Genomic DNA, 14,418 nt, shown 5'->3' with positions numbered 1-14,418 from the left:
GGCGAGGCTCATGCCGTGTTGGATGGCACGGTGCTAGAGGAGAAGCGGAGGCATGGGTCAGAGAAGGGGAGGGCAGGGGACAGGGGAGGGGACCACACTAGCCAGGTGACGGCCACGTCCAGGGCACCTGCCGAAGCAGAGGCTGACCGCGGCAGGTGAAGAGTACAGGACTTGCCATCCTCGGTCTCAAAGTCTCTGCACCCCCACATTCCATGGGCCACTGAGCATCTCAAGCCTTCCTTCCCTGGGAGGAGAGAGAGGCTGCCTGTTCCCGAGGACAGCCTTTCCCAGAAGCACCAAGCCAGCTTTCTAAGGGCCGAGTGGGGCTGTGATTCCCTAAAGGAACGTTGGTGGAGAATGTCCAACCTTCTTCCTCCCAAACCCCTCCACCCCACTCTCTTCCGAGGGCGTGGAGAGCTCTGCAGAGGCTGGGGGGCTGCACATCTGCCTGCAGGGGATGTGAGATGGCAACCCCAGGGACGGGGCCCTCACCTGGGCTGCAGGGAGAGACCTGTGTCTGGGTGCTGCCCGGGGAGAATGTCCAGAGCTTGCTGGCATCTCCCAGGGGATCTGAGCCTCCTCAGGGGAAGGCGAGTTCACCCGCGACCCGGGCCTCGGTTTGGCCCCATGTGGCCGAAGAGGGGCTCTTACCTTCCTTCAACATCCCCACTTTGAGGCATTTCATGAAGCGACAGGCCTGGCAGGACTTGCGCCTCCGTTTCGTGATCTCACACTCGTTGGTGGCCGGGCAGCTGTACTCGATGTTGCCTGGAAGCAGACACAGAAGGGTTGCCGGATGTGTCGGGGCCCCCCGCCCCAACCCACTGGCCACAGGCTAGATGGGGATTCACTGATCAGCTCACCATTCCCCCCACCACCCTGAGGTCCCCACGGGGCAGTGGCTGTCAAAGGATAAAGCACTCCGAGGCACTTTTCAGGGTGTTTCCAGCTCTCTTAAACACAGAGACCCCAGGGCCAGAGGTCAGGTCGGCCAAGCAGCCACAGCTTTGAACGGTCACCCAGTTTCAAACAAGCTCAGCACAAGATGTGAGGGTTTTTTTTAATGAAAAAGAATTTTTTTTTTTACATGCACTCAGTGCTCTATTTATTTATGGCTGCGCTGGGTCTCCACTGCTGCGTGGGCTTTCTCTAGTTGAGGCCAGCTGGGGCTATTCCCTAGTTGCGGTGCAGGCTTATGGCTGTGGGCATGTGAGATGGCTTTCTCTTGTTGCAGGGCACAGGCTCTAGGCATGGGCGCCTCAGTCGTTGTGGCTCGCGGACTTAGGTGCTCCGCAGCACATGGAATCCTCCCAGACCACGGCTTGAATCCGTGTCCCCTGCACCGCCAGATGGACTGCCATCCACTGTGTCACCGGGGAAGCCCTGGTAACCCACAGTCTTGAAGCCACCACTGACCTGGGACCTCGAAACTCACTGAGCTGACATTTTATCCAAGGCAAAGAAATTTTATCCCCCTGCTGACTGGTCCTCTGCCCTCCAGCCTGGGCCCCAACTCATGGGAAAAGCCTCTTGGCAGCTCTGAGCCCTCAGGTGCCAGGGGCCTACCTCCCACATCCCACGGCTGAGGCCCAGGCCACCCAGCTTGGCTGACCTTGAGAAAAATCACTTTTCTATCACCAAGTCACAGTTTCCTCATCTGCAAAACAGTGTAATAACTGCTAAATGAAGGATCAAGCAAGACCATGGATATAAAACTGCTTTAAAAATCGTAAAGCGTGATTCAACGGGAGCTGGTGAATTTATAAGCACAGTTCCTCACTGCAGAGGGAATTTGTGATTAATTTTCCATGTCACCCCTTAAATGGGTGATAATGATGAGTTCCATGAACCTGGCCCCGTGCCACAGAGGCTGTGAACCCCCAAAAGACAAGAGGTGTGCTGCTCACCAGGTCATTGCAATGGCCTGAAACCAGCTCCTGCCGCACAGAAGGCAGGCAAGACAAACTTGTGGAATGAACGATCGACCAAATGCTCACAGCAATTCCATGAAGTCAGTGCTCACACCATCCCGTTTACAGATGAGAAACCAGAGGTTTCCAGAGTGGTTCTGAGCCAAGTAACTGTATAAGTCTTGCTCAAAATGAAAGTGAAAGTGTCTGACTCTTTTGCCACCCCATGGACTGCAGCCCGCCAGGCTCCTCTGTCCATGGGATTCTCCAGGCAAGAATACTGGAGTGGGTTGTCATTCCCTTCTCCAGGGGAATCTTCCCGACCTAGGGGGTCAAACCTCGGTCTCCCGCATTGCAGGCAGACTCTTTACCGTCTGAGCCAATTAACTGATGTTCAAATGCTCTGGGAAGGCCACTATTCCTCTTCAGGCCTCTTCCTGGGAGGGCTGACAGCACGATTAGGAGAAGCTGCAGCTGCCTTTCTTACTTCTTTTTTTTCCTTAAATTTTTTTGCTGTTGGTCATCATGAATTTTTTGCATCATTTCTTATTTTTATTTATTTTTTGGCCACTTCTCGCGGCATGTAGGATCTTAGTTCCCCAACCAGGGATTCAACTCACGCTCCCTGGGCTGGAAGCATGGAGTCTTAACCCCTCGGCCACCAGGGCAGTCCCTGGAGCTGCCTTTCTAACGTTGGGGGTGCAGCCTCTGTCCTGAGCACCCCCCTGGTCCACATTCACCTCACTAATGTGCACTGTGCAGCCGTAACAAGCCTCGAGGCCAGAGGAAAGGCAATGGGGTTGGGGGGAGGGCAGGCGGGGTGGAACTGTCAGAGGAGCAGGGGAGGCAGGCACGAGGAAGACACAGCACAGGCCCGTGGACGGCAGGGGACCGCAGGGGACCGCAGCGCTGTTTTGTGCTTATTTTGCCTCCTCAGCACCCGTCCCCCTTCCCAGTTGGTGCAGTCTGCTTGAGTCTGTGGTTTTCAGAGAACAGACTCTGAACTGGTACAGACCGTCCGTCCCCACCCCCATCCAGGTGCCACCTCCTCATGGAGCAGGGATAAGTAATGCCCATCACGCCACCTGCCCGGATTTCCCTCCGGAACCCAGCTCGCCCAGCAAGGATGCTGCCTGGCACAGAGCAGCCTCCAAAAGGCCACACCCAGCCCAGGAAAGGGCTCAAAAGGGCAACTCCCAGGCCTGCCTGTCCTCGTAATCCCCCACGCATAACCCCCTCCATTTTAGCAGTAATAACAGCCACTTTTATTGTGCACCTACTATGCGCTCCCTCCATCCTCACGATGACCCTCTGGGACCCACTGGTGCCCCATTTCACAGATCAAGAAACTGAGGCCTGGGGAGCTGAAGTGAGTTACCCGAGGCCACACAGAGCCCCTGTGCCACCCCTGAACCCCACAAGGAGCTTGAGCACCTCAGACAGGCCCCTGTACCAACGCAGCAACTGAGCTGGTCTAGAGACAGGGGGGACTGTCCTCAGGTGTCCCTCAGTCTCCCCAGGTTGCATTTGGAAACCACTTACTATTGGATTTTCTGAGAACAAGGATGAACCATTTCCACCACCAAAAACTGCTTTGAGTAATGACACTGAATGAGTGAAACTCGCTCAGCCGTGTCGGACTCTTAGCGACCCCATGGACTGTAACCCACCAGGTTCCTCCGTCCATGGGATTCTTCAGACAAGAATACTGGAGTGGGTTGCCATTTCCTTCTCCAGGGGATCTTCTCGACCCAGGGATTGAACCCAGGTCTCCTGCATTGTAGGCAGATTCATTATTGTCTGAGCCACCAGGGAAGCCTGACCTCCCCAAGTAATGACATTATTGAGGTGCAATTACAAGGTGCCTAATATAGAGTACTCACCACAGCTCAGTGAGGATTCTGATCCCCATTTTTCACCAGTAAGAAAACTGAGGCTCACAGATGTCTATTTGCCTGGAACACCTTACAGATCCCTCCTATTCTTTTTTTTTTTTTTCCCTTAATTTTTGGCTCCAATATATGGCATGCGGGATCCTGGTTTCCTAACCAGGGATTGAACCTGCACCCCCTGCATTGGAAGCATGAAGTCTTAACCACTGGACCACCAGGGAAATTCTTCTCATTCTCATTCTTAAATCCAGCCAGCACCATCTTTCTGCAGGGAGGGGGTCCAAAGGTCATTCTCTGTGGAGGATGGGAGGTAAAGAGGATAAAGATTTTGTGTGCCCCTCCCTTCTATGACTTCCATAATCATCTCATAGGTAACTTGTGTAACTTCAGGGGAAATAACTTCAATATTCACATAAGCATGATAAAGTTAAAAGAGAAACAAGGAAGGGATAAATCAGGAGCTTGGGATGAACAGATACAAACTCTTATATATAAAACAGATAACAAGGACCTGCGTATAGCCCAAAGGACTATATTCAATACCCTGTAATAACCTATAAGGAAAACAATCTGAAAAAGAATATATTTGTGTATAACAATCACTTTGCTGTATGGCAGAAATTAACACATTGTAAAAAAGAGAGAGAGAAAGGAGGAAACCCCATATATAAACCAATTCATCTGTCCTGGCTTAGAAGGCTCTGCAGAGTCTGTCCCTGGCCTCCATCCCACTCCCCCACCTCACCTCCAGCCTCACCTTCCAGTGCTCTAGTAACTATCAGTTCAGGGACTCCCTAGGCCCCCAGGCCTTTGTGCTGTAGAACAAGCCCACCCTGATCCCTCCACCCTGCTCCCTCCACCTCTTCGCCTCAGCTGCCCGCACCTCCAGGACCCCCTTGGGAAGGTGCTCCTTCTGTCCATCACCCGGATCACCGCTGTCTGTCTCCTCCTCCCAGACCACTCCTCCCCATAGTCCCCGTGCCTGGCACACAGTAGGCGCTCAACATACACTGAGATCTGACACTGACGAGGGTTTGTTATGAAGCAGCTGCAGTTCTGCTTTTCATATGTTGAATCTTTCCCTTTCCCAAGGTGAACATCATCCTCTCCTATAGGTGAGAAGCTTGAGGCTCTGGTTCTGCTCTGCTCCACTGGGCTGTGGGCTCACTGGGCCTGGGGCATGGGGACTTGGGCCACCTTGAGATGTCACTTCCAGGCAGCTAAGTGTTTGTATTCACTGGTCTCAGCCCCTCGGCCAGCCCTGTCAATCCCTTGAAGGACAGATCCTGGGTTTCTCGGGGTTGTCACTCTGGCCCAGGGTCAATAAGTGTCTGTTGATTTGGTACCAGTGTTCTCCCTGGACAAGAGACTAAGCATTAACAACAAGAACCTAGAGATGTTCTTGACCCTGTGTGTGTGTGTGTGTGTGAGAGACAGAAATCTAATTTTATTTATTTATTTTTGTTCTCTTCAATTTGTTTTATGGCCCCAGCGGCTGGCTGCCAGCAAACCCAGGCTGGTGGCCTTGCCTTGTAATTTCTGTAAGTGCCTTCTCGATAAAGTGATGAGATTAATTCATCAGAATTCCTGTGGTCTCTGGAGGGCAGTCTAGGAGAGCACAGGGGCAGGGAGGGGGATACACACACACTCACACACACACACACACACACTCATCACTGCTGAGGGGTGGCAGGGTTGGGGGTGGGCTCTCCCAAGACACGGACACAGCCAGCATCCAGCATAAATTCAGCATTCTGACTTGGGAGTGTGCCCAGCATAGATGCATGCAGACTCCACCTCGGGCAAAATCACTCGACTTCTCTGGGCCCCAGTTTTCTCATCTGTCAAATGGGCACAGTATGTTCCCATCTCCTAAAGTCCTATGGATTCAGTGACAGAAAGCACATCCAGGGCGTGGTGAAATGCATGCACTGGGTAGCAAGCAATCAAAATGAACACGCTCATTTTCACATCCATCAGGGCTGTCAGGGTACATGTAGACAGAGGACTCCAGGATGACTCCTTTCTAGGTGTCAGACCTGAGGCTAGCCACCAGCTCTGACATCTAGAACATGAGGACCGGGTCTCCCATGGATAGATCTCAGAGCTGATGCTGTATGTGTGCCTGTGGGAGGGGGCCAGGAATGATCTGGATTTTCAGTGAGATCTCGAGTTAAAGGGGGACCCTCCACCATCGACTCTCTTTGTGCCCCAGGAGACAGAAAAGCCCAGGGGCAACCCCATCAGCTGTCCTTAAACAGTTGCAGAAAAGCGGGTAAGTCCTCTCCCGGGGCTCAGGGATGGGGGCTGCAGGGCTTAGATAAACAGTTCTTGAGGAATTTATGGGCTCGGAGTCTGCTGCTAAAACCAGAGCCTGAATGGCCACCGTCTTCAGCTCTGGAGTGATGGGGCTGGGCTGGCCCCACTTGGTCCCACTCCCTTATTTATATGACTCCTGAGGGACAGAGATTATCCCTGCCATCGGCATGGTCTTCAGCTCTCCACCCTTCCCCTCCTCCTTACCCTCCAGCTGATGATCTGATTCATGCCGCTGGCTTCAGCTGATGTAATTGGCAAGGACAAGGCAGCATGAAACTCTTACATCTACCTGCCTGCCGGATCCCTCCACCTGGAGTTCCCTTGGATTTCTCAGACTTCCTCCAGCTGAACCTGTCCTCACCCAGACTTGCTCATACTCTGTCCCTTGTCTCAGCAAAGCCATCACTAAGCCACCTGCCACCTGGGTCAGAAACTGAGGGGGCATCATCGATGCATCCCTCTCTCTCTGTTACTTCTAAGGTCTTTTTCATCCTACTTGCCTGGTACTCCCTGCCTCCTTCCCCTTCTGCCGCAGGTCATTTCCATGGCCGTCGTCTCTTGCCTCACCTTCGCACTTGCCTCCTTTTCTTGGTTGTGCCATTTGGCATATGGGCTCTTGGTTCCCCAACCAAGGACTGCACCTGTGTCCCCGGCAGTGGAACTGCAGAGTCTTAACCATTGGACTGCAGGGAAGTCCCTTCACTTGCCTCCTCCTGTTTCCGTTGTCCTTTCCAGTCTGTCTTTAGAGGAGGAAATGGCAACCCACTCCCGTATTCTTGCTGGAGAACTCCATGGACAGAGAAGCCTGGAGGGCTACAGTCCATGGGGTCGCAGAGAGTGGGACACAGCTGAGCGACTATCATTCACTCACTTCCAGTCTCTCTACCCCCACACGGACCCTGGAGAGATGGAATTAACTTTCCTGTGCAAAATGCCTCACCGGATCTCTGGCTCATCACACACACTGACACTTAAGTCTGCAGGCCTTCCCAAGAGCCCACTAAAGGGCAGTCGGGGAGAGAGAATTGTCACCAAAGAATGAAGGAAGTTGAAACCAAAGAAGCCAGAGGGGATTCCAGATAAGAAAGAAGCCCTTTGTACTGCAGGACCTCAAAAGCCTCAGGTGTTGAACACACAGCAGAAGATGGAGGGAGGTATGGGATTGGAAATGGGAATTTGCTGGAAGTCTGTATTTAAGGAGCACCACTCCATGTGGCCACCAAGAATCTCCCCACAGCCTGCACAAGAGAAGCCAACTTAATTTCTGGAGAGCATAAGTAAGAGAATCGGGACTCAGGAATATGAGGCTCAGCAGGGGGCAGAGGGAAGCTGAAGCTGAAAAGAGGATGACTGAATATTGCAGACCAAACAGTGAGACCACTCAGCCTCACTCCCCAAGCCCACCTCCAGAATTCTAGCAGCCAGATGGACACTCCACCCACCACTCCCATCCTCCACCTCCTACTCCCCAACCTGAAGATGGGAAGAATGAACAGCATCAGAGGAAAGACAAGCAGATAAAAATAAGCCAAAGGAGAGCTCCTTCTGTACTTTTAATCCCTGTTGGCCAAGGATCATCACTACATTTTGGGAAAGCCTTCACTATAAACCAACTGGAATAATCAGGAGGAAAAATATGTGGAAAGAAACCAGGACAAAGCAAAGAGTATTAAAACCTCTACAAGCAATCGTCAGTATACTGTTTACTTGAGAAGGTAAAAATACTGTACTCAGGGATTCTCTGGAGAAGGAAATGGCAACCCACTCCAGTGTTCTTGCCTGGAGAATCCCGTGGACAGAGGAGCCTGGTGGGCTGCTGTCCATAGAGTCGCACAGAGTTGGACACGACTGAAGTGACTTAGCATGCATGCATGCATTCTTAGATAAGGAAATGGCAACGCACTCCAGTATTCTTGCCTGGAGAATCCCAGGGACAGAGGAGCCTGTTGGGCTGCTGTCTATAGGGTCGCACAGAGTCAGACTGAAGTGACTTAGCAGCAGCAGCAGCAGGGATTCCCTGGTGGCACAGTGGTAAAGAATCCACCTGCCGATGCAGGGGACATGGGTTTGATCCCTCGTCCAGAAAGATCCCACATGCTGTGGAGCGACTAAGCCTGCATGCCACAAATTTTGAGCCTGTGCTCTAGAGCCCAGGAGCAACCACTGAAGCCTGAGCACTCCAGAGCCTGTGCTTGGCAACAAGAGAAGCCACTGCCATGAGAAGCCCAAGGTCCACAACTAGAGCATAGACCGTGCTCGCCAAAACTAGAGGAAAGCCCACGCAGCAACAAAGACCCAGTACAGCCAAAAATAAATTAATTTAAAAAGTACTGTACTCATGAAACAAGAACAGCATGCGATAAAAGGGAAATATAAAATGGAGGGTATAGAAATTGAAAATATAAAAAATTTTGGACAGTAGGCTAGAAAAGATGTAGGAATTAGAAGATTGATCCTGGAAGCTGAAGATCAGACTCTTAGGAGTTTTGGAAAGAGCAGATAGTGGAGAGGAAGTTATTACCAAGGGAGAAAGGGAGGGAGAGAAGGAGGGAGGGATGAAAATGTTTAAGACCTAAAGAATATGTGTTTCTAGATCAAAAGGCCTGTTGAGAGTCCAAGAATGAATGAAAAAAGAGCTTGACAAAATAATAGAGGTGGAGAACAAATTAGTGACTGCAAGGCCAGGGAGGGGAGAAAACAGAAGGTGGTGTGCCTGTAGATAAAAGGGTGGTGCCAGGAACCCTGTGTAATGGAACTCTTTTGTGTCTTGACTCGTTGGTGCTCACAGAAATCTGCAGTGATAAAACTCCATAGAACCCACATGAACATACACACACTAGGAAGTACAACTTGTAAAACCTGCATATGGTTGAAGTTTGTCAATGCCAGTTTCCTGGTTGTGATATCTTGCCGGTAAATATATATAGTTATGTTATATAACCCATATATGTTATGTCATACAGCTACAAACAGTTACGTACGGTACATACAGTTATGTAAGATGTTACCACTGGAAGAAACTGGATAGACACAGGATCTCTCTGTATTATTTCTTACAACTGCATGGGAATCTACAAGTACCTCAAAACAAAAAATTATAATAAAAATATTATTACAAAAGGCCTATACACTCAATATAGATTTTTTTTTTTTGTCTTGAAAGACAAAAAAAAAGATCCTAAAAACTTTCAGTGAGAGAGTAAAAACAAGTCAAATACAAAGGATCAAGAGTAAGATGGGCCATCATATCTCAAACCACAAGGGGGAAAACTCTCTGTGCATACACAAATGCACAAAACTCACGTGCACGTTTCCCACTCTTTTTTTCTACTCAGCACTCATCACCTTTGTTTATTTAGGTTGGTTACTGTCAGCTCTGTTTGCTGCTATTTTCAAACACCTAGAACCATACCTGGGAAAGAGTGAGGCTCAATATACACTTTCTAAGCGAATGAATCAAACTTGACAACAGCACCAGAAGTTAGAAGGCAAAGCAGCAGTGGTGTCCAAATTCTGGGGAGAAACTAGTTTCAACTAGCATCTAATATATGGGTTGAAGGATTGAGTAAAGGCATTTCTGCACTTCCAGGATGTCAACAATTTCCCCTGTGCTGTGCCTTCTAGCATGAGCCCCCTCCCCCACCCCCCAAAAGGGAAGGGCCGAAAAGAGGAAGAGCTACGATCTGGAGAAGAGAGGGTCCAACCGGGAGAAAAGACAAGGGAACATCCAGGAGGAATAGGCAGTAGGCAAATAGATTAACCGAAAAGTGTGATATAACCATATTCAGACAACGGGGAGATGGGGAAACGTATGTGTGTTGGGAGGGTTTGTATAATCGGAACTAACTCTTCATCCTCCATAACAGAAGTAAAGAGAAAATGTGAAATTGCTAAGTCAGTAAGTAGAGCTGTAAAGTCAAACTAGTAACTAAGAAAATAAAGGGCTGGAAGAAAGATTTTCTTAAACGACTAACTTCAGATTACAGGGGAAGGGGAGAGAGGTAGGGTCAGGGACTGTTATTTTTCATTATGAGTTATGCTTTGAGTCTTTTTAAACTATGTGCACTCATTATCTGGATAAAAGTTAAAAATGAATTTAACACTAATTGTAAAATTAATTAAAATTAAGTGCAAAATTAATTGTAAAGATAAAATATAACCTCCAGGGAAAAGCGCATGAGGCACTTTATGGTCTGGCTACCTCTGACCAGTCCACTCTGACTTTGCTTCCACCTAAGCCCCAGTCTTTCGGCTCCAGGAGACCACACGGAGCCTCTGAGCTGTTTCATACCTCCCTCCAGCTGAAACCCCTCCTGGTAAAGTCTTCCACATCCTTGGAGCCTCTGCACTCCCAGGGCCTTTTTTGGTGAGACCCTCTTGTTTTCTGTCCCAGGCAGGTTTATATGCCCCTTCCTGTTCGCCCCCAACAGGCCTCACCCATCACTCCCCTCCCCACCCCACTCCCAACTGAAAGCAACAGCTTAATGTTTCATCCTCAGGATTTTGCAAGCTGTCCTCCCTTCCGAACCATGTGCTTACTGGAGATAGAGACAGGTAGGTCTTTTAATTCTGTATCTCAAGTACAGTGTCGGCCACCTGAAATACCTGTTAATCAAATGAATTTAAAGCAAGAGCCCCCATGCAGAGAAACCTAGAATTCAAGGGTGACCTCCCAGTTGCCAAATGCAATCCCCTCCCCGGGCCCTCCCTTCCTGGTCCTTCCTGAAGCAGCAGACGCCCATCACACCTCTTAAAACCCACTCCTCTGTTAGATTTCATCTCCCTTCTCTGCAGGGACTCTTGCAAGGTCTCTGACCGCTTCTGTTTTTATTGCATAGAATCTAAGATGCTTTCAACAGTAAGACTGCACCATTATTTTATATACCACCAAGAAAGAGAGAGAAAACATCTGCCAGTCAAAGTTTGGCTGAGCTTCCTTGCCACTAGCATTTTCTTTCCCCCTTATTAAGAGCTTTCTGAGATTTAGGTTCAGATTTAATCATATAGCATTCTTGTGCATACATGAAAGGGAAAAGATAAGAAAAGTAAATTGAAGATATTGCTAAAATTTCTCAGTGTGACTCTCCCGAATGAATCATTTTTGACCAAAGTCATTATTTTCATGTTTTTCCACGGAACTGTCATCTCTGCTAACAAAGGAGCTGATGATGCTGTGCTTTTCAAGTGTCCCTTGTTGTCTCGGGGCTTTCATTCCAGGTCACTGGCCCCTTTCTGCAAGTTTTTAAGGCGTTTGTGAAGGCAGTGACAACCCATACAGTTATCACGTAGCAGACAGTAATCGGCCCAATTCAGAGATGTTATATGGCGGGAGGGCTTCCCAAGTGGCTCAGTGGTAAAGAATCCACCTGCCAATGCAGGAGATGCAGGTTCAATCCCTGGGTTGGGAAGATCCTCTGGAGAAGGAAATGGCAACCCACTCCAGTATATTCTTGCTTGGGAAATCCTATGGGCAGAGGAGCTTGGTGGGCTATGTCCATGGAGGTCGCAAAAGAGTCAGACACAACCGAGTGACTAAGCAACAACTAAGTAGGCTGTTAACTAGATCTCCTAACTGGACCATTAAAATCACCTCTTATCTGGTTTGCCTGACCTTAAACGCTCCCACTTCATTGCCAGAATTACCTTTCTAAAAGGAGATGTGATTAACTCCCTGCTCAGAAACCTTCAATGGCTTCTCATTGCCAAATATAAATAACGAAGAACAAATCCTATTTATTTAATACCAGGCACTAAGCTGTCATATACCAGACGCTAAGGTACACACTGTACTTGCCTGCCTCGTTTAATTTCTACAAGAATATCCTAGAAGCAGGAGGTATTTATTAGCCCCATCAATCCCATTTTATTGACAAGAAAATTAAGGCCCAAAGAAACTCAATAACTTGTCCAAGTTGACACCACTAAGAAATTATAAAGTTGGGAGTCTAAACCATCTGAAGCAGCTCATGCCAAAGTATTCCTCTGTTTCTGCCTCGTGGCTCAGAGGTTAAAGCGTCTGCCTGCAATGTGGAAGATCTGGGTTCGATCCCTGGGTCGGGAATATTCCCTGGAGAAGGAAATGGCAACCCACTCCAGTATTCTTGCCTGGAGAATCCCATGGACGGAGGAGCCTGGTTCATGGGGTTCGCAAAGAGTAGGAAACGACTGAGCGATTTCACTTTCACTTCCTTCACTTCCTTGAAGCCCTCCCATCAAAGGGCTTGTGAAGCCCTTTGACATCCGGTCTGACGCTCTGTTTCAGCCCCTTACCTACTCACTTCCTGAGCAGAGGGCACTCAACTCCTGTGGGCCTGTTTTGCTGTTCTTTCTGCCAAGCACTTTCACTCCTCACTCCTGCTTAGCTGCCCCTTCCTCTGGGAAGTCCTCCCTGCTCTGCGTGGCTGACTTTCAACCTGTGTCTCACCTGACGTTCACCCTGGCTATGCCTCTGAAAAAAGGATCTGTGATAGTTCTTCCTCTCCCTCCCTCAGTGCCTTGAAGATAGTAACATTTTTGTGGGTTTAATTGATTCTTTTTGTGCACATGAGGAAATTGTCCAGAGCACCCCAGGCCCTGCTCAAGGTCAGCTGCTGGCTGGCGAGTGTCAGGGCTGGGCTGGGACAGCACCCCACTCCCAGCTCCTACTTACTCCTGGCTTTTTCTCTGCATCCTTGTCATAGTCTCTTTCCCCTGGGATCGCAGGCCTCCTTCTCCAGGACAAAAGGCCTGGCTGCCGTCCAAGGCAGGATAACACATCAATCACCACCCCCCCCCCCCCGCCCCCGCCCCGCCCAGTCTCCTCGGGGAGTTTCCTTCCAGGCTTGCAATCTGCGCCCCAGGTGAACAGAGGAAGCTTGGTTCCAGGGCCTCTTTCTTGTTCCTCCCCATCTTAAGGAGCTGCTCCAGGGGCCTCCTGGTGACCTGCAAAGTTGGCCACGTGCCCTGGGAACGCAGGGAGGGGACAGGGTGGTTGTACCCTCCGCATAGCCCTCATGGCCGAGCAGCGTGTGTTGTCAACGGCTTCCATTCCATCTAGAAGGAAATTCAAATGCGACTCTCACCAGGGCGCAGAACTGTGTCAGCCTCTCAGCCTCTTCTGCTTAGCCCTCACTCACTCACAACAGCCACAGTGGCCCTCCTCCTGGTCCTGAAACAAGCCTGCTGGTTCCTCTGCCTGGAATGCTGGCTCCAGGATTCAGTCACCTTCTGAACGTGGCCTTACCTAATCCTCAGACTGAATTAGGCCCCCTCTCTCAGCCACCTTGGGCTTCCCGAGTACCTCAGCTGGTAAAGAATCTTCCTGCAATGCAGGAGACCTGGGTTCGATCCCTGGGTTGGGAAGATCCCCTGGAGAAGGAAATAGCAACCCACTTCAGTATTCTGGCCTGGAGAATTCCACGGACTGTATAGTCCACGGCGCTTGTCTGGGTCTGTAATAATGCTCAAAATTCTCCAAGCCAGGCTTCAGCAATATGTGAACCATGAACTTCCTGATGTTCAAGCTGGTTTTAGAAAAGGCAGAGGAACCAGAGACCAAATTGCCAACATCCGCTGGATCATGGAAAAAGCAAGAGAGTTCCAGAAAAACATCTATTTCTGCTTTATTGACTATGCCAAAGCCTTTGACTGTGTGGACCACAATATACTGTGGAAAATTCTGAAAGAGATGGGAATACCAGACCACCTGATCTGCCTCTTGAGAAATTTGTATGCAGGTCAGGAAGCAACAGTTAGAACTGGACATGGAACAACAGACTGGTTCCAGTTAGGAAAAGGAGTATATCAAGGCTGTATATTGTCACCCTGTTTATTTAACTTATATGCAGAGTACATCATGAGAAACGCTGGACTGGAAGAAACACAAGCTGGAATCAAGATTGCCGGGAGAAATATCAATAACCTCAGATATGCAGATGACACCACCCTTATGGCAGAAAGGGAAGAGGAACTCAAAAGCCTCTTGATGATAGTGAAAGTGGAGAGTGAAAAAGTTGGCTTAAAGCTCAACATTCAGAAAACGAAGATCATGGCATCCGGTCCCATCACTTCATGGGAAATTGATGGGGAAACAGTGGAAACAGTGTCAGACTTTATTTTGGGGGGCTCCAAAATCACTTCAGATGGTGACTGCAGCCATGAAATTAAAAGACACTTACTCCTTGGAAAGAAAGTTATGACCAACCTAGATAGCATATTCAAAAGCAGAGACATTACTTTGCCAACAAGGGTCTGTCTGGTCAAGGCTATGGTTTTTCCTGTGGTCATGTATGGATGTGAGAGTTGGACTGTGAAGAAGG

General features: G+C 49.4%; 1 protein-coding gene across 2 annotated transcripts in view; it reads right to left on the bottom strand.

Annotated features, from left to right (window-relative positions):
- The window catches only part of ESRRB (estrogen related receptor beta), a 186,308-nt gene that overhangs the window by 36,383 nt on the left and 135,507 nt on the right, over positions 1-14,418 (bottom strand). For both annotated transcript variants that reach the window (XM_027552505.1, XM_027552504.1), the window contains exon 3: positions 652-768. In XM_027552505.1, coding sequence (XP_027408306.1) covers positions 652-768 — 117 coding nt within the window. The remainder of the gene's footprint in view (positions 1-651; positions 769-14,418) is intronic.

Source organism: Bos indicus x Bos taurus, chromosome 10 (assembly GCF_003369695.1).
Source record: "Bos indicus x Bos taurus breed Angus x Brahman F1 hybrid chromosome 10, Bos_hybrid_MaternalHap_v2.0, whole genome shotgun sequence".
In the NCBI taxonomy this organism is placed as follows: Eukaryota; Metazoa; Chordata; class Mammalia; order Artiodactyla; family Bovidae; genus Bos; species Bos indicus x Bos taurus.
This window is presented reverse-complemented; position numbering and strand designations above follow the sequence as displayed.